This window comes from Bombina bombina, chromosome 5 (assembly GCF_027579735.1).
Source record: "Bombina bombina isolate aBomBom1 chromosome 5, aBomBom1.pri, whole genome shotgun sequence".
NCBI lineage: Eukaryota > Metazoa > Chordata > Amphibia > Anura > Bombinatoridae > Bombina > Bombina bombina.
Window position 1 is genome coordinate 530,407,001 of NC_069503.1, and position 21,649 is coordinate 530,428,649.

Sequence of the window (21,649 nt, forward strand, 5' to 3'; positions counted from 1 at the left end):
CATCTCTTCCTCTTTGGAGGTTACCTCTGAGCAAGGACCTTCTAATTCAGGGTCCATTCCTCCATCCAAATCTAGATTCTAGGAAGCTAACTGTTTGGACGTTAGTCCTGTCTAGACGTGGCTTTTCTGAATCAGTCATTGATACTATGCTTCAGGCTCGTAAACCTGTTACTCGCAAAATTTACCATAAGGTATGGCATAAATACCTTTTTTGGTGTGAAGTTATGGGTTTCTCCTGGAGCCGCGTGAGGATTCCCCGAATGTTATCTTTTCTTCAGGATGGCCTGGAGAAAGGTTTGTCAGTCAGTACTCAGAAGGGTCAGATTTCTGCACTGTCTATTCTTTTGCACAAACGCCTGGCAGATTTACCAGATGTTCAAGCTTTTGTTCAGGCTCTGGTCAGGTCTGTATTTAAACCTGTTGCTCCTCCTTGGAGTCTTAACCTAGTTCTTAAAGTTTTGCAGCAGGCTCTGTTTGAGCCGATGCATGTTGTTGATATAAAATGGTTATCTTGGAAGGTTTGGTTTCTTATTGCTATTTCTTACGCTCGCAGTTTCTGAGCTTTCGGCTCTGCAGTGTGATTCCCCATACCTTATTTTTCATGCAGATAAGGCGGTCCTTGGTACTAAATTGGGGTTTCTCCCTAAAGTGGTGTCAGATCGAAACATTAATCAGGAAATTGTTGATCCTTCTTTTTGTCCTAATCCTTCTCATAAGGAACATCTTTTGCATAACCTGGATGTTGTGCGTGCTCTAAAATTTTACCTTCAAGCTAATATCTTCTGTGCTGTTGTTTTCTCTGAAAAGCATAAGGGTCAGAAGGCCACTTCTACTACCCTTTCCCTCTGGTTAAGAAGTAGGATTTGTTTTGCATATGAGAAAGCTGGACAGCAGCCTCCTGAGAGAATTACGGCTCATTCCACTAGGGCTGCCTCCTATTCTTGGGCTTTCAAAAATTACGTTTTAATAACTTGCCTTGTGACAGGCTGTGCACTGGCGGAAGGATTTCATATGTGGCGCATAGAATGTTTTTTTAGCACGCTTTTTGAAGGGGTGAAAGCCCTGAAAACAACACTGATAAGGTAATGCAAATTTCTTGGCTTATTACATAGAATTCACCAGACAAATTACTTTTCTTAGCTCACTACATAAGCAAAGAGCACAAAATAGAAGTCTGAGCATAAAATATCTGCATCAAATGTTTAAATTAATTGTTTTCTCTATCTCTAAAACATTTTCATTTTTCCCCCTCCCTCCCTGTAATTTAAACCAGAAAATTTTAGTTTTCCCAACTCCTCTAAAAGGCTGGAAAAAAATTTCATGGAACTCAGAACCTTGACCTTCCTACATACGGCATAGGGATTGCTTGAAATGTGCAGAAGCGCATTCATATCGGTCTCTAATTTGCAACATCAAAAGAGTTCAAATAAACAACATTTTTAAAAATAGCATTTCCCTAGACTTTATTCTGTAAGCAGATTTTTATAATGCAATGATTAATGTTTGCTGTGTATACAAAAGATTATTTAATGTCCCTTTAAGGAGGTCTGTTTTAACACAGTCTCATTTTGAGTTTATACACAAATTTCATGTACTTTTAAATTTGTGTCATACAAGCTACTTCTGACTCTCTGAGGTGTGGTATTTAAATGCTAGTGCATGGGGCACTCACAGCATATGTGTGTATGCCACTGAAAAACAGTAATACCTTTGATAATAGATTTTCTATGTGTTTTAGCAATTTTGTTTTCTAAATTTCCCTGTGGCCTATGAACCCAGGCCTGTCAAGGGTTAACTGCCTAAGTCCCTGAAACCTCTGCAGCTGTCTGAGTGCTGGTGAGTACCCCAGGCTGTGAGTTTTGCAGGTTCATAGGACGTGTACCAAGTCGAGTTTGAGAGTGGTGTGTGTGTATACAGGGAGTGCAGAATTATTAGGCAAGTTGTATTTTTGAGGATTAATTTTATTATTGAACAACAACCATGTTCTCAATGAACCCAAAAAACTCATTAATATCAAAGCTGAATATTTTTGGAAGTAGTTTTTAGTTTGTTTTTAGTTTTAGCTATTTTAGGGGGATATCTGTGTGTGCAGGTGACTATTACTGTGCATAATTATTAGGCAACTTAACAAAAAACAAATATATACCCATTTCAATTATTTATTTTTACCAGTGAAACCAATATAACATCTCAACATTCACAAATATACATTTCTGACATTCAAAAACAAAACATAAACAAATCAGTGACCAATATAGCCACCTTTCTTTGCAAGGACACTCAAAAGCCTGCCATCTATGGATTCTGTCAGTGTTTTGATCTGTTCACCATCAACATTGCGTGCAGCAGCAACCACAGCCTCCCAGACACTGTTCAGAGAGGTGTACTGTTTTCCCTCCTTGTAAATCTCACATTTGATGACGGACCACAGGTTCTCAATGGGGTTCAGATCAGGTGAACAAGGAGGCCATGTCATTAGATTTTCTTCTTTTATACCCTTTCTTGCCAGCCACGCTGTGGAGTACTTGGACGCGTGTGATGGAGCATTGTCCTGCATGAAAATCATGTTTTTCTTGAAGGATGCAGACTTCTTCCTGTACCACTGCTTGAAGAAGGTGTCTTCCAGAAACTGGCAGTAGGACTGGGAGTTGAGCTTGACTCCATCCTCAACCCGAAAAGGCCCCACAAGCTCATCTTTGATGATACCAGCCCAAACCAGTACTCCACCTCCACCTTGCTGGCGTCTGAGTCGGACTGGAGCTCTCTGCCCTTTACCAATCCAGCCACGGGCCCATCCATCTGGCCCATCAAGACTCACTCTCATTTCATCAGTCCATAAAACCTTAGAAAAATCAGTCTTGAGATATTTCTTGGCCCAGTCTTGACGTTTCAGCTTGTGTGTCTTGTTCAGTGGTGGTCGTCTTTCAGCCTTTCTTACCTTGGCCATGTCTCCGAGTATTGCACACCTTGTGCTTTTGGGCACTCCAGTGATGTTGCAGCTCTGAAATATGGCCAAACTGGTGGCAAGTGGCATCTTGGCAGCTGCACGCTTGACTTTTCTCAGTTCATGGGCAGTTATTTTGCGCCTTGGTTTTTCCACACGCTTCTTGCGACCCTGTTGACTATTTTGAATGAAACGCTTGATTGTTCGATGATCACGCTTCAGAAGCTTTGCAATTTTAAGAGTGCTGCATCCCTCTGCAAGATATCTCACTATTTTTTACTTTTCTGAGCCTGTCAAGTCCTTCTTTTGACCCATTTTGCCAAAGGAAAGGAAGTTGCCTAATAATTATGCACACCTGATATAGGGTGTTGATGTCATTAGACCACACCCCTTCTCATTACAGAGATGCACATCACCTAATATGCTTAATTGGTAGTAGGCTTTCGAGCCTATACAGCTTGGAGTAAGACAACATGCATAAAGAGGATGATGTGGTCAAAATACTAATTTGCCTAATAATTCTGCACTCCCTGTATATATATACACATACATACATACACACACATACATACACACAAACATAAATACACACACAAAATTACAATGGGTTTATTTGTCCACATAGAATAGTTAGCTATCCCACTTAAATATAGAAGAAAAAAAAGCCTAAATTCTGTATTCTCACCTTGAAATGCCATAAGGATGCCAGTCAAAAAGTCAGCTATATCTTCTATTTTAGAGGTGCCAGCGAGCATCAGAAGACCTTTGGTAAACATTTCTAGGGCATTATTGATTTTACCCAACATGATCAAGGAGTGGCCAGCTCTGTAGTAAGCCTAGATTTGAACACATAGTCACCATTATTTATTTTCATGAAAACTTATCAACAGTTATGGCTTCAAATATCACCTCTATGCTGATGACACCCATATCTACCTCTCCACCCCTGCTCTCTCTCCCTCTGTCCTTTCTCATGTCAGCGACTGCTTATCTGGTATTTCTTCCTGGATGGCCTCTCACCACCTAAAGATTAACATTTCCAAGACTGAGCTCCTTCTTATCCCCCCCTCAAGCTCTACACCGACTTCTGACTTCTCTATCCCTGTTGACGGCATCACCATTTCCCCATCACCCCAAGTCCGCTGCCTCAGAGTCACACTTGACTCAAATCTATCCTTCGCCCCCCATATCCAATCGCTTTCTACATCCTGCCGCAACCATCTACACAATATTTCCAAAATTCACCCTTTTCGGAGCGCTGACACCACAAAGCAAATAATCAACTCCCTTGTTATCTCCCGAATTGACTACTGCAATATCCTACTTGCTGGCCTTCCTCTTTCCCGCCTCTCCCCCTTCAATCCATCCTAAATGCCTTTGCCAGGCTGATCCACCTTTCCCGTCGATCTGTATCTGCTGCACCTCTCTGCGAGTCCCTTCATTGGCTCCCCATTCACAGCAGAATTAAATTCAAAATTCTCACCCTTACATACAAAGCTCTCACCAACGCCGCTCCCCTCTACCTATCCTCTCTAATACACAAGTATACTACAGCCCGTCCACTAAGATCCAACAATGACCTGCTCCTTGCATCCGCAACTATCTTCTCCTCTCATGCTAGGCTGCAGGACTTCTGTTGTGCAGCACCTACCCTCTGGAACACGCTCCCTCGTGCTGTCAGGCTTTGCCCTAATCTGTCTTCCTTTAAATGCTCCCTGAAGACTTTTCTGTTCAGAGAAGCCTACCACCCAACTCAATAATAAATTAATTTCACTTACCTAACATTTCCCTCATCTAACTCTGTATTAACATCTTTCTCAATCTTGCAGTCCTCACCTCCTGTTTCTCAACCTCCCTTCTAGATTGTAAGTTCCCACGGGAATAGGGCCCTCAATTCCTCCTGTATGTGTTTGTAAATTTTGTCCTGTATCTTACAAGTCTTGTATTGTTTTATTTAAATGAACTGTATCCATAGACAGCGCTGCGGAATATGTTGGCGCTTCATAAATAAAGTATAATAATAATAATAACGCCGTAAGACAATATGTTTAGTATAAAAATTTGGCCTTATATATAAAAAAATGTAAGAGAATATTTACATAACTCAGTGGCTCAGAGTTTATTAATGTATACTATAATTTTGAAACAATTTAATCTAATTGATACAGCTCTTCTTTAGCAGTGAGATTGTCTTAAAGGAGCATAACACTGAAAAATGCTTTAATAAGTTAAAAAAAATGTTGCACTATTGCTTGCCCATCTTTAGGGCCAAAACTATAATTCAACCAAAAGGAGGGACCAGGAGTCATGAAGCAATGGTGGCACATAGGGAGAGTGCATTGTGGCTAATAGTGTTTGTTTATAACAAATAACTCGAATATGTGATCTATTAGCAGCGTATCAGTCAGTACGATTTCCATCTGCTGGAATTATCACCTAATCTTGATGTCTGCTGACTATGGTTTGGTTTAGACTGATGTGGCCGAAGAGATGCCTTGTCATGTCATTCATTTACCCAGGCAGCACAATGTCCTGGCCTTGCCTATATCAGTAAAATCCTTGCAATGAAAACTTAGCTCTGGCAATACATCTCTAACCCAGAGTTAAACATAGCTGGTAATTTGTATCTATGCTGCTCTAATTAGACCACACACTGGGGTGAGCCAAAAATATAAACAAGCAATAGTGCAAAAAGAAGATGCTCTAACTCAGCATGCAGTGATGGTAAATCCAGGCGTATAACAAACACTAGGATTTACTATCACTGGTCCGGTAGCAAGCTACATTCAGTTTAATGGCGCGACCGGGCATGCTGTGAATAGACAGCGTGCCCGCGATGCGCTTCGAAGAAAAAACAAACAAAACGGCTCAGTAGAGACAGGAGCAGCGTTCTGGAAAATTGAACTTTGTAATAAAATATCTCTGATATACTTTGTTGGATAAAGTTGGGGCTAAGCTAATGTTATATAATACTGCACTATGTGCAGAATTATATAACATTATTTTGTAGGTTTACTGTCCCTTTAAAATTGCATGCTCTATCTGAATCATGCAAGTTTAATTTTGACTTTCCTATCCTTTTAAATGTGACTATATATTTGTATATTTTACAAAAAACGTTTTTTCTTCTCTTTATATCATGCACCCCTAGAGCAATTGAAGCTTTAGCACAATTTGGAAAATTTATAGGGGACTACTGCATAAGGAAAATATTGTGATTAATATTATCATATTCCTATATTTATTCATTATTTCACAGGTGGACAAGGTTCCTAGCTAGGGAACCTGTAAACCCAAATTTGTGGCAATTTAGCAGTGGACACTGTTTGTACACTGCCTGAATGTATTATTGCACAAAGAAATGATTGTGCAGCGCTGCCCAGTTACACAAGAGAGGGGCATTTGATATCACGCTGATCTCGTTAAGTCAGGGTAATTAAAGAGACATTTCTTTCATGATTCAGATAGAGAATACAATTTTAAGCAACATTCAAATTTACTTATATTATCTAATTTGCTTCATTCTTTAGATATCCTTTGTTGAAGAAAAAGCAATGCACATGGGTCAGTCAATCACGAGGCATCAATGTGTAGCGAAATGAGGGGGGTGCCAAAGCGCCACAAAAGGCTGGGTCTGAGCTAGTAATTGCTAAAATCACAATTCAGCATGAAAAATGCATTTTATTCATATAAATATATGGTTTACAGATGATAAACAACTAACAAACAATAAAAGAAATAAACTGCGTTAAAAGTACAATTTAAAAATACTAGCCTTGATCAATGGCTAGTAAGAAACCACTAAAAGTACCTGGTTTCCCAGTACACAATACTCCAAAAAAATTGGAATAAGGTAAACACTTTGACTATGGTCTAGTAAAGGTGGGACATATCGATGTCCTAAGATATATCTAAAAGATACAACAGCCTGTGTGTGCAAATATTTGGATGTTGATTAAGATAGATGAAATAACCCAAAGTGAATTGGTAAGGGTAAATTAAATCTGCTAGTTACAGCTGCGTGTGTGAGCTACAATGTGTGTCGTAAGAAATATATGACCTCACAGTACAGTTGAATCTAGCTTGTGTGTGGGTCAGGCACAAACCTAGTGTTGTACAATAAGTGGATAAGTGTTATCCAATAGTGCATAAACTGGGTGATAATCCGTGAGTGTCAAAACTAGTGCGTGAACAAGATATAAACTTAAACTTCAAATAATCGTAGCCAAACAGAAAATCAATTGTGATAATTCAAATGGCGTGAAATAACAAAAACAAAATACAAAACATCAAAATTAACACTGAGTTATTCAACGGTGATAAACCATAACAATATTCAAAACCAGATTCAAAAGTCAAATTTCATAAATTAGAAGCAAACAATGAGAATCAAAAATCAGTGGCCACTGTGAAAAAAAGGAGAGTTATAGGTGAACAGTCAATCCAACAGACAAAAATGTGATCCTAAAACCTTTTGTAAATGATAGCGTTCCTGCAATAATCCTGCAGCCGAAGCAGGAGTGAATTTAAGAAACAAAAGTCCTGATCTTCTCCGGTTTCAACGGTACCTAAAATAGTAAAAAACACAATAGTGCAGATAGTTTTCCTAATCATAAATATATACATATATATATGATTAAGAAAACTATCTGCACTATTGTGTTTTTTACTATTTTAGGTACCGTTGAAACCGGAGAAGATCAGGACTTTCATTTCTTAAATTCACTCCTGCTTCGGCTGCAGGATTATTGCAGGAACGCTATCATTTACAAAAGGTTTTAGGATCACATTTTTGTCTGTTATATTGACTGTTCACCTATAACTCTCCTTTTTTTCACAGTGGCCACTGATTTTTGATTCTCATTGTTTGCTTCTAATTTATGAAATTTGACTTTTGAATCTGGTTTTGAATATTGTTATGGTTTATCACCGTTGAATAACTCACAGTGTTAATTTTGATGTTTTGTATTTTGTTTTTGTTATTTCACGCCATTTGAATTATCACAATTGATTTTCTGTTTGGCTACGATTATTTGAAGTTTAAGTTTATATCTTGTTCACGCACTAGTTTTGACACTCACGGATTATCACCCAGTTTATGCACTATTGGACAACACTTATCCACTTATTGTACAACACTAGGTTTGTGCCTGACCCACACACAAGCTAGATTCAACTGTACTGTGAGGTCATATATTTCTTACGACACACATTGTAGCTCACACACGCAGCTGTAACTAGCAGATTTAATTTACCCTTACCAATTCACTTTGGGTTATTTCATCTATCTTAATCAACATTCAAATATTTGCACACACAGGCTGTTGTATCTTTTAGATATATCTTAGGACATCGATATGTCCCACCTTTACTAGACCATAGTCAAAGTGTTTACCTTATTCCAATTTTTTGGAGTATTGTGTACTGGGAAACCAGGTACTTTTAGTGGTTCCTTACTAGCCATTGATCAAGGCTAGTATTTTTAAATTGTACTTTTAACACAGTTTATTTCTTTTATTGTTTGTTAGTTGTTTATCATCTGTAAACCATATATTTATATGAATAAAATGCATTTTTCATGCTGAATTGTGATTTTAGCAATTACTAACTCAGACCCAGCCTTTTGTGGCGCTTTGGCACCCCCCTCATTTCACTTTAAATTTTGACTACTAGGAGTCAATTTCCAAAGCTAGGGTCTTATTTAGGCAGGCGCTCAGCGTACCCCATTGAAAACTGTTTGCATCAATGTGTAGCCACCAATCAGCCAATTCTGAGCCTATCTAGATATGCTTTTCAGCAAAGGATATCTAGAGAGTTAAGCAAATTAGATAATAGAAGTAAATTAGAAAGTTGTTTAAAATTGCATGCTCTATCCGAATAATGAAAGAAAAAATTGTGGGCTTCATCTCCTTTTAACTCCTCCACTTCAGAGTTAAATCACTGTTTCTTAACGTGCAGTAAGCAGCACAGCAACGTTTCCAAATCAGACTCCACTGCTTAATAAATGGAGCATAGGAGGCTACTGTAATTATTTATATATGAGGCACACATACCTTAACATATTGGATGTCCAATCGCAGGCACTCAATTGCAGACATATATGCTTCACCCCATTGCTCAAGTTTACATAGGGCACTGGCACGGTTGCATAACAGTACTGCTGCTGTGTTCTGAAAGTTTGGAGGAACCCTAACATAAAACACAATCTTTTATTAAAAAAGAAAATCCTTTGCCAAGAAGAGTCTTAGTGTTTTTAATTTGCTGCGTATAGAAAATACATGCTTTGTAGTTACCCCATAACATTTATCTGTGACAATACTCCTAAAGCATTGTTATATTCCTTAAGTGCTTGCACATAGCGTTCCTTTTTAAAGTGCTCATTTCCCATTGCTTTAAACTCTTCTACCAACGGAAATACTGTAAGACTGTAAGACTGTGGACTCATACTGTAAAAAAGAAAAATTATTTTATTATGTACAATGCAGAAAGGTAGAATGAGCAGGTCTTTAAAACAAAAGAATAAGGTAAACCACAAATATACAGAACTAAAAAAGCATTCCATTCAAAAGGCAAATTCTAATCTAAGTTGCCTGTGCGTGTCTATAGTAGTAGAATGTTTACTTCCCTGTATGAACACTTCTGGCATACAGATAAAATTAATACTGTGAGTGTGTTATGAGGCAGAGATTTCCCTGTTTGATTGGTGTGTGTGTATATATATATATATATATATATATATATATATATATATATATATATATATATATATATATATATATATATATATATATATATCTCAACCAAAAAACGAAAGATGCAGACGGCTTTCCAAAACATAACTTGATTTATTTCTGATAAAAATTCAAGCATACATGATATTGGAAAATCACAATGGTAGCAAAAACTTGAAAAACACTGCTGCTGACATGTTTCGCCTATCAAGGCGTAATCACACACACACAGTTGTATGCAAAAGTTTAAGCACCCCTGAAAATTTCCATTTATAAATAATTGGGTGTTTGGATCAGCAATTTCATTTTGATCTATCAAATAACTGAAGGACACGGCAATATTTCAGTAGTGAAATAAGGCTTATGGGATTAACAGAAAATGTGCAATATGCATCAAGACGAAATTAGACAGGTGCATAAATTTGGGCACCCTTGTCATTTTGTTGATTTGAATACCTTTAACTACCTAGCACTGATTAATTGGAACACACAATTGGTTTGGTGAGCCCATTAAAGGGCCAGTAAACCTAAAAAAATAATGTTATATAATTCTGCACATAGTGCAGAATTATATAACATTATATCAGTGCTATCGTTCTAAAATTTATATTCTCTTTGAATTTTTTTAAAATATGTCAGTTTTTCAGACCCGCTCTCTGTGCTTTTTTTTTTTTAAAATGTCAATTTCTCAGACCCGCTCTCTGTGCTCTGTGCTCTTCTGCGCTCTCTGTGCTCATCCCTGTCCCCAGACCTGAATATCATTGAAAATCTATGAGGTGATTTGAAGCGGGCTGTCCATGCTCGGCAACCATCAAACCTAACTGAACTGGAGATGTTTTGCAAGGAGGAATGGTTCAAAATACCTTCATCCAGACACTCATCACAGGCTATAGGAAGCGTCTAGAGGCTGTTATTTCTGCTAAAGGAGGCTCTACTAAATACTGATGCAATATTTCTGTTGGGGTGCCCAAATTTATGCACCTGTCTAATTTTGTTTTGATGCATATTGCACATTTTCTGTTAATCCAATAAACCTCATTTCACTACTGAAATATTACTGTGTCCTTCAGTTATTTGATAGATCAAAATGAAATTGCTGATCCAAACACCCAATTATTTATAAATGAAAATCATGGAAATTGTCAGGGGTGCCTAAACTTTTGCATACGACTGTGTGTATATATATATATATATATATATATATATATATTTATTTTTTATTTATTTTTTTGAGGACCAGAAAGTGGATAGCTTGTTAAAGGTGGAAAGACTTGTTCATTTGGAAACTATCCGTTATATGCACGATTATTGGTAAAAAGTTGCTCTTTTAACCCCTTAATGACCGGACCATTTTTCAATTTTCTTACCCTTAATGACAATGGCTATTTTTACATTTCTGCAGTGTTTGTGTTTAGCTGTAATTTTCCTCTTACTCATTTACTGTACCCACACATATTATATACCGTTTTTCTCGCCATTAAATGGACTTTCTAAAGATAACCTTATTTTCATCATATCTTATAATTTACTATAAAAAAAAATATAAAATATGATGAAAAAATTGAAAAAATCACACTTTTTCTAACTTTGACCCCAAAAATTTGTTATACATCTACGACCACCAAAAAACACCCATGCTAAATAGTTTCTAAATTTTGTCCTGAGTTTAGAAATACCCAATGTTTACATGTTCTTTGCTTTTTTTGCAAGTTATAGGGCAATAAATACAAGTAGCACTTTGCTATTTCCAAACCACTTTTTTTCAAAATTAGCGCTAGTTACATTGGAACACTGATATCTGTCCGTAATCTCTGAATATCCCTTGACATGTATATATTTTTTTTTAGAAGACAACCCAAAGTATTGATTTATGCCCATTTTGGTATATTTCATGCCACCATTTCACTGCCAAATGCGAGCAAATAAAAAAAATCGTTCACTTTTTCACAAATTTTGTCACAAACTTTAGGTTTCTCACTGAAATTATTTACAAACAGTTTGTGCAATTATGGCACAAATGGTTGTAAATGCTTCTCTGGGATCCTCTTTGTTCAGAAATACCAAACTTATATGGCTTTGGCATTGCTTTTTGGTAATTAGAAGGCCGCTAAATGCCACTGCGCACCACACGTGTATTATGCCCAGTAGTGAAGGGGTTAATTAGGGAGCTTGTAGAGACCTTGAAGGGTTAATTTTAGCTTTAGTTTAGTGTAGTAGACAACCCAAAGTATTGATCTAGGCCCATTTTGGTACATTTCATGCCACCATTTCACCGCCAAATGCGAGCAAATAAAAAAAAAGTTACATTTTTCACAAACTTTAGGTTTCTCACTGAAATTATTTACAAACAGCTTGTGCAATTATGTCACAAATGGTTGTAAATGCTTCTCTGGGATCTCTTTTGTTCAGAAATAGCAGACATATATGGCTTTGGCGTTGCTTTTTGGCAATTAGGAGGCCACTAATTGCTGCTGCGCACCACACTTGTATTATGCCCAGCAGTTAAGGGGTTAATTAGGTAGCTTGTAGAGAGCTTGCAGGGTTAATTTTAGCTTTAGTGTAGAGATCAGCCTCCCACCTGACACATCCCACCCGCTGATCCCTCCCAAACAGCTCTCTTCCCTCCCCCACCCCACAATTGTCCCCGCCATCTTAAGTACTGGCAGAAAGTCTGCCAGTACTAAAATAAAAGGTTTTTTTTTTTTTTTTTTTTTTTTTTAATTATTAATCTGTGATGGACCCCTGCCTTAGCCCCCAACCTCCCTGATCCCCCCCAAACAGCTCTCTAACCCTCCCAACCTACCTATTTGCCACCATCTTGGGTACTGGCAGCTGTCTGCCAGTACCCAGTTTTCCCCAAAAAAGAAAGGTTTATTTTTTTTTTATTTTTGCTAAATACAGCTTTTTCTGTAGTGTAGCTGCCCCCCCCCAATAACCCCATCCCCCTACCAGATCCTATTATTTAAAAAAAAAAAAAAAAAAAACGTTTTCTGCCCCCCCCTCTCTCTTCTCTAATAATTGGTGTCAGTGGTTGCTGCGCGCGCGCACATACACACATGCACGCGCGCGCGCCCCCGCAGGCCCCCCTCTGCACGCTCCCAGCATCCGGCGTGCACAAAGCACTTGCAGGAACCGGATGCCGGGGAGCGATGGGCCGCCCACCCGCCTCCCCTGTAAGCTCCCACCCACCCACCAACGAACGGCACCATCGCTACCGGTGCAGAGAGGGCCACAGAGTGGCTCTCTCTGCATCGGATGCTTTTCAAAGGGTATTGCAGGATGCCTCAATATCGAGGCATCACTGCAATACCCTGAGAGCTGCTGGAAGCGATTGCGATCGCTTCCAGCACTCTCTTAGACAACTGACGTACCAGGTACGTCCATTGTCACTAACTGTCAGTTTTTGCAGGACGTACCTGGTACGTCAGTTGTCACTAAGGGGTTAAGTTGAGCACCCATACATAACATTGGGAAACTTCATATACATTTACTAGACTTTGTTCAGTGTGTGCACTTAATTTATAACATTTTTTGGGGGGGGGGGATTTCCCTATCAGGGACTGTCTCTAGGTTTTTATTTTATTTATATATATATATATATATATATATATATATATATATATATATATATATATATATATATATATATATATATATTTTTTTTTTTTTTTTTATTTTTTTTAAACACAGCACTGCATGACAGAGTTTTGTTACATTTACAGTTTGTGCTTTGTATTTTATGTCAATTTAGACTTTAGATTTTGTCCTTTAAGTTTTACTACATTTAAGCTCTCCACTTTCTATTTAGTATTTTTATGCATTTAGATAATGTATACTACAGTGTATTTAGAATTCTGATTATGCTTTGAAAGTTTCTATTTAGGATCACACTTTGTATATTTCTGTGTATCTTTTTGCGAATTACATTGCACTTTGTATTTGCTCAATGTAAAATAAAACAGAGTTTTAGAGAGTGGACTGAAAAGGAGAATTCCTAAGGTGTGTCTGAATCTCTCTCATAATTTCCATGATATTTCCTAAACTTTTTACACCTGCAATTTTCACTGATTTATCTTGTCAGCTTTATGCAGGTTCTGTTTGCCCAAAATTCCCAGTACACTTAATTACATGTCAGAAAAGTAATGTGTACTAAAAACTAGAAGCAAATTCAAGTTAAATAGTAGATTCTGTATTCTAGAGAGCATCATTAATTTTTATGGGAGGCAGCGCATCTACTTTTCCAGGCTCTACCCTTTTTTGAAAAGGAAATCAGTAATTTCAGCTCCAGTGAAGTCTGTACTATGATTTCTCGCCAAGCTGATCATCGGGCCCATAGTATGCTCGGGTCAGCAATTAAAACTTTTAATGAAAAATAAAGCAACCATTTTATTTAAATTTATATTTTTACCCTGGAATGCGATTTGCAAAGTTCATGGTTCCCCCTCCTTGAAGTACAAGGGCAGTCACTCCAACTGTAGTACAGGATTAATAGAAGAAACCTGCTGAAACAAAAAAAAGAAAGAAAAACACTCCACATCTCAAAGCCAAATAACATTTTTCATCAAACTTATTACAAATATAATCTCCACCAAAATACACAAATAACTTACACTTGTTCTTAAACAACCATTAAAAACAGTAGAATTGCATAATCAACAAATGCATAATAAAAATACAATGTATAATAGAATGGTCTGAATTTCAAATGGAGTAGTAGTTTTTTTCTGACAAATTTTAAAGTTACTTCCATTTTCCCTCCCCTATATCATGTGACCTCCATCAACCAATCACAAATTGCCTACATTTATATACAGCAAACTCTTGCACATATTCAGTAAGCGCTGGTGTATCAGAAATTGTGCATATAAAGAGATTGTGCACATTTTAATAATGGAAGTAAATTGGTATCTAGTATTTATTAAGCCCTGTTGCTAAGTACTCACAATCATAATGGTATAAGCATCTGGAGGGACACAGTATTTTATTATGCTTTATAATGGCTCTTTACAAGGAACTGTTAACTTTCTTCTTTCACTTCAATTGAAATCACACAAATAAAAGGGGGGGGGGGGAATGCAAAAAAAGCTCTACAGTGTTGGAGTAGATTATTGTTGGACTATTTCTCATATAAAACACTGTTGAGCTCGACTATGCAGGGGTTTAACACTGTTATATACAAGTAATAGACCACTAATAAAATGTTGTAAGATATTAGATCATTGTTTTTGCACTTTATGTCCCTTTAAATGGTTTCTCCAGGTTTGTAATAAAAGTGTCATGTATCATGTCAAAGATGTATCTAATTATTAGAACTATTCATCTACCTGCAACAGGCTAAACATGTATTTAAAATAGTTATGGGGAAGAGGAGAGTAGAATTTAAAAATTAAAAAGGCACATAAACAGTTAATTTGAAATTCACAGCAGTGCAGTTCAAATTCCCTTAAGAGATACATGAAACCCAACATTTTTCTTTCATGATTCTGACAGAGCACAGAATTTTGGAAAAAAAAAAAAGTTTCCAATTTACTTCTGTTATAAAATTTGCTTCATTCTCATGATATTCATTGTTGAAGAGATATGTAGAAAGACAGCGTGCACATATTTGGCAAAAATGTTGCCATATAGGGCTGCAGACATGCTCTAACTTCCTGCTTTACAACAAATAATATGAAGAGAATGAAAAAAAAAATGTACTATGTTTCCTGTCCCTTTAAGAAGCATTTTGGCTAAATAATCCTTTATTGAAACGTTTTATTAAAACTTGTTTTGCACAAACAATCCTCAGAGTACATATCACTACACTGTGTGAACACTCATATTCTCTGAATGCTGGTAACGTTACAAAACCTGTGATTACTTAAAGGGACATGAAACCCAAATTTTTTCTTTGATAATTTAGAAAGAACATGCAATTTTAAACAACTTTCTAATTTTCTTCTATTATCTAATTTGCTTCATTCTCTTGATATCCTTTGCTGAAAAGCATATCTAGATAGGCTCAGTAGCTGCTGATTGGTAGATGCACATAGATGCCTCGTGTGATTGGCTCACCTATGTGCATTGATATTTCTTCAACAAAGGATATCTAAAGAATTAAACAAATTAGATAATAGAAGTAAATGAGAAAGTTGTTTAAAATTGAATTCTCTGTCTGAATCATGAAAGAAAAAATGTGGGTTTAATGTCCCTTTAACTTTTCAAGTAAGGATTTTTGTAAACATACTTCTAATTGATGTGCATATCAAATTCAGTTCCAATGTCACTTTAAAGGGACACTGAACCCAAATTTTTTCTTTCGTGATTCAGATAGAGTATGGCAGTCATTAGCGCTCAAGGGGTTAAAAAGATAGATAATCCCTTTATTTACCATTCCCCAGTTTTGCATAACCAACGCTGTTATACCTCTGTAGTTACCTTGTATCTAAACTTCTGCTCACTGCCTCCTTATATCAGATCTTTTGACAGACTTGCATTTCAGGCAATTAGTGCTGACTCTTAAATAACTCAATGTGCACACAATGTTATTTATATGAAACACGTGAACTAACCCTCTCTAGCTGTGAAAAACTGTCAAATGCATTCAGATAAGAGGCGGCCTTCAATAGCTTAGAAATTAGCATATGAGCCTACCTAGGTTTAGCATTTTAGCTAAGATTACAAAGCAAATTTGATGATAAAAGTAAATTAGAACGTTGTTTAAAATGACATGCCCTATCTGAATCATGAATGTTTAATTTGGACTTTTCTATCCCTTTTAAAAAAAAAAATGGAATGCTTGTGGTGTGTGTCACTGACCAATGAAGTTACGGGAATTTTTTTTATTAGCAGTTAAGCTTCAATCCTATAAAACAGTCCTATAAAACATGAAAAAAGACGTATTATATGGATATGCAACCCAGTTTTCTTGTTTTATACAGACAGAGCATACAATTTAAAAAAAAAAAAAAAAAGTTTTTAATCTACATCTATTATCAAATTTCCCTTTTTCCCATGCTACTCTTTGTTGAAGAGATACCTGGGTAGGCATCTAGAGTACCACATGGCAGAAAATAGTGATGCCATCTAGTGCCCTTGCAAATGGATAATATTCTTTAAAAACTGCTGCCATATAGAGCCCCAGACACTGCACACTTCCTGAGATTATTTCCCTGCATTTAACCAAAAGATACCAAGGGAAGGAAGAAAATTTGATAAAAGAAGCAAATTAGAAAGATGTTTAAAATTATATGCTCTATCTCAGTGATGGTGAACCTTAGCACTCCAGATGTTTCAGAGCTACATTTCCCATGATGCTTAGGTACTCTGAAGTCCAAACAAGCATCATGGGAAATGTAGTTATGAAACATCTGGAGTGCCAAGGTTCACCATCACTGCCCTTTCTGAATCATGAAAGAAAAATGTTGTGTTTCATTGATGTCTCTTTTACATGTCTAAACAGTGCTCTTTCATATTCATCATGGAATTGTTGAGTGTTAAAGGAATAGGAAATTCTAAATTAAACTTGCATTATTCAGATAGAGCATGCCATCTTAAAACTCTTAAATTAAAGTGATTGTAAAGTTTAATTAATTAAAGCCCAGTATCTAAAAATACTCTTAAAAACAGGGGCACTTTCATTCATTAAACTTTGCAAACACACTTTAAAGAAAAAAAAAAAAGAAAAAACCTTTTTGTTATGGTAAACAGACTGCCGATCCTCCACTCCCAGAGGCAGAACTTTTCTTCACTTTCTGCAATGAGATTTTTTTTTAGTGAACAATTTTCTGCAGGTCATTTTTAAATAAAATTCAATTTTAAATTAGACAGTTACACTAAAGCACCAGTTCAATTGCAATGTGTTGGTTAACTGAAGAAAAAAGCAATTTTTAACATTTTATAATATAGTGCAGTAGTTGAAAATTGCATTGCAAATTAAGGGCATTCAAAAAAAGAAAATTTTAAAATGTCTCTTGAATAAATCTGTTTCCTTTTCTCTTGGTCGAACATAGAAATGTAGTAATAAAAAAGATGCAATGCTCATACTAAGTCTTACATTCAGAATAAACAGCTTTGCAGACTGGGAAAGGATAGGGTGCGGGTTTGACACATTTTTCTCTGACTGCAAGTCAACAAGCAATGCACTGCTGCTTTGCAGCGCTACTGCATATTTGACTGTTCACTTCAAACATCACTTTGCTCTGGATGCACTGTGCTAAGGAAAACATACACAGTAAAGCCAGAGCACAGCTCTGTTTGAAGAGAACTGTCTAATGTGGAGCAGCACTACAAAGTTCAAGGGCTAACAGTACCTGCATGTGTCCTGTTCTTTCTGCAGACATGCAGCATTTTCTGCCATAACATCTCAGCTCACTATAGGTTCTGCCTTGGGGCCTCCGCCTGCATCTCCTACTGTAAATCCAGCTTCCTCCAATCGATGTGTGTCCCACGAGCTGGATGCCAATGGGGGCACGCAACAATTGGAGGAAGCAGGATTCGTCATCGATCTTCAAAATACAGAAGAAGATGAGGGTGGAGGATCGGCGGTCTGTTTTTCATAACAAGAAGTTTTATTTTTTAAAAAGCATGTTTGTAAAGTTTAATGATTTAAAGTGCCCTTGTTTTAAAGATTATTTTTTGATACTGGGATTTAATTGATTAAACTTTACAGTCACTTTAAAGACTATTTTCAAATGTGCTTCGTTCTCATGGTATCCCTTGTTGAAAAAGGAATACGAACATACCCTACACTAGTGTGTTGCTCTCTGGTGCCTGCACACATTTGTTTCTTGTGATTCGCTAACTAGATGTGTTCATCTAGCTTTCAGTAGTATAATGCAGTTTTATTTCAGCAAAGAATAACAAGAGAATGAAGCAGATTTGAGAATAGAAGAACAAAAGATAACAAGAGAATGAAGCAAATATGAGAATAGAAGTAAATGGTGGTTTAAAACTGTATTTTCTATCCAAATCATAAAAGAAAATTTGTGGGGCTTCCTGTCCCTTAAAACAGTTTTGCTATAAATGTAATGGTCTGGAATATTTCTTTTCAGTGTGCATTTGTGTAAATCATGGAAAATCATAGGGATAATTTGGAGTCCCATTTCATATAAGATATATTTTAAAAAAATAAATCTCAAATTAATCTAAAAAATAAGTAATAGGCGTCATCTATTATTTCTCAAATAATTTGTTCCTACAGCACAGCGATAGGCTTTAAACAACAACAACCAAAAGGTTTATTATTATGAGGAAGTGGTAGATAAAGTATTTGTTTTTAAGGCTGTATTAAAGGATAGAATAAACCACTTGCATAACATACTTTAGAATTTAGTCACTAAAAACACCCATCCAGTTAAAAAAACAAACCACAACAGAGAATAATTTGAGACACAATTAGAGGCATACTTGATAGGCCATCTGGTTACATGCCATCTGTTTCTTAAAGGGCCATTTCTAGTGGAAATAAGTACATTCTCCAATTCATTAGAGTATGCCATTTTCACACTGTAGTGACCCCGCAACTCTATGTGTTTAACCCTGCAAAGAACTGCTCAGGAGCTGCAGAGAACTGCTGGTCCTGTGAGGAAACTGACGCTGACCCAATCAGCAGCAGCCACACTGCTGGCTCAGAAAACAAGGTGGTCACAGTTCAAGAGTCCTTTAGTGGGAGAATAGCAGATGGAGGATACTCCGCAACCTTACCTAAATCTGAGCCACTGAACATTTTTAGTAAATATTATTCCTTTAATCCTGTTACAGGTTTTACACAATATATTAGATCATTTTCTTTTTGCATTTGTATGTCCCTAAAATGCAGTTTTTCTGGTTGCCTAGACACCAGCTGTAATTGTTCAGATTCTGCTCTTTATACCAAAGAGGTGTATGGCTCATGGCTGCATCTGTACCAATTGCGGTGCATGCATTAACGGCACAGGTGCGCATGCACTCAACTCAAAAGTACTTGGTAGTCGCTTTCTCATTGCTCTTAAACATGGCTTGCTATTGAGAATTTGCACTCTGGGAATCGGCACAAGGAAAAAAAGAGTTTCTGTGCTGCAAGTACAGGGGTGGAGGTTTAAAACCAGGAACTAACCCTTGATATCTCTTTCCAATCATGGTTTACAGAAATTGAAAACCCATTTCTCTCAAGGCTGTTGTTGCGGGGCTGCTGTGCTTTTTTTTAATATACATATTTGTATTTATAGATTAAAAAATCAAAAGCAATTCATTTTAAGAATATTTGCTGAGTAACAGCTACTTGTGAATAATGTTCTTCACTGGTGCTTGCGTCAAAAAGTAAAAAAACTGTGCCCCAATGAATAAAAGTAATTTTTGCTTTACAAATTACCCTTTAACAGAGGCAAAACACTTCAGATAAAAGAAATACATAGCCTTAATAGTGTGGCCATACCCTCAACAAAAAAGTATATCTTAAAAGTCCCAAAATATAAAAACCTCAATATGGAGGTGGTAACATGATCAAGTTTTCCCAACTACTAGTTTTTAAAATTTGGGTTTGCACAAGCAGTAATGTTGATGCCTAACTTATTTTTGATGGCTGTAATTCTTTTCTTGTAAATGTAAAACACTTGTAATTTAAGTGGAACAACTATATTATTATTATTTAAAATCTAATTTATATTGTGTTGGTTTGTTTAGTAGAATGTTCTCTCTAACTTTGTTGCATCCTAGTAGTAGTATTTTATTTATAAGCCCCACCCCATATAAAAAAACTAAACTTTCTGAACCAAGGAAGAAATACGTTTAGTATTCTAAACAGTTTGTGCCTAATTAAACATAAATGCATAGATACACCTGGATTCAATTAAGCACTTAAACACAGAAAGAAAACCCAACTGGAAATAAACAAAGCTGCATGAAAAATAAATAATTGTACCATGTACCTTCTCTCTCCAGAGCTGAAGTGTCCCAATCGATTGAATCTACAGCTCCAATACTTACCTTTCTGCTTGCAATGTTGACAACATTAACATTTGCTTCCTTATTGGTGTTTCACTTAAATCCTCCCCTCTCTATTCTGAGTGATGTCAAATCAAAGAATTGGGACCTAATAGTTGGTTTCAGTTTCGTTTCGTTTCCTTGCTGGCTGCTGCAGAAATAGGAAAGGGAGAAAAGAAATTGTGCTTTTTGTTTCTTTTGGTTTTGATTCCAGTTATGGTGTAGAAATCCATGAAATAAAAGCTAAGCCATGGGGGAAACTCTAAAACAGCTGTTTATTTTCTGACTTTGCATAATGAGTGTATTCAATTGTGCAGTTTAATTTGGTTTCGGAATGTTTAACCCTTTTGCCACTGTACCGAAGCATTTACAGCTTTTCAATGTAAAAATCCATATGTGCAAATTATATATATATATTATATATATATATATATATATATATATATATATATATATATATATATATATATGTGTGTGCAATAGTGCAGAAAAAAATATTTTTGTTTTGTTTTCTAGCATGCATGGCAAACAATGGTTTGAATCATTGTTTTCTAAATGTAATCAAGATGTGGTTCCACATTAACTATTTCATAAATTGTGGGGTGAAAAAGGAGAAGTCTCATCCTCTTAATTATTTGCTATATATTTGTTATGTTATTGGCCTTTTATTTGGATATACTAAAAGGAATGACAAGGGTGAATAACATGAATGCCCATAGATTTTAAAGGGATGTAATATTAAAAACGCTAATGCAACAAAACTATGAGATGTATCAAATAGATATTTACCAGATATGTTTCCCAAGTACAGTAGCATATACTGAAAGTGAGATTACATGGGATTATAGCTGTTTTCATTGGAATGACAAAATGGAATGGCCATAGACCTTTTTTTCACTCCAGTGCTGAGCCAATTCTGAGCTTTTTTTAAACCCTATTGTAGTCAAATATCTAACAAATGGAATGATCGTTTGTTAAAATTTTGAATATATGGGGGGGGGGTGAGGTATATTTCAGTAACCCAGGTGAGGTA

At 36.4% G+C, this 21,649-nt stretch overlaps 1 protein-coding gene across 1 annotated transcript in view; it reads right to left on the minus strand.

The window, feature by feature from the left end:
* The window catches only part of LOC128660548 (TPR and ankyrin repeat-containing protein 1-like), a 327,764-nt gene extending 307,138 nt beyond the window's left edge, over positions 1 to 20,626 (minus strand). The window contains 6 exon segments of the mRNA XM_053714460.1: positions 3,630 to 3,780; positions 8,998 to 9,133; positions 9,238 to 9,390; positions 14,084 to 14,177; positions 17,345 to 17,408; positions 20,562 to 20,626. Coding sequence (XP_053570435.1) covers positions 3,630 to 3,780; positions 8,998 to 9,133; positions 9,238 to 9,390; positions 14,084 to 14,109 — 466 coding nt within the window. The 5' untranslated portion in view covers positions 14,110 to 14,177; positions 17,345 to 17,408; positions 20,562 to 20,626.
* Between the last annotated feature and the right edge of the window lie 1,023 nt (positions 20,627 to 21,649).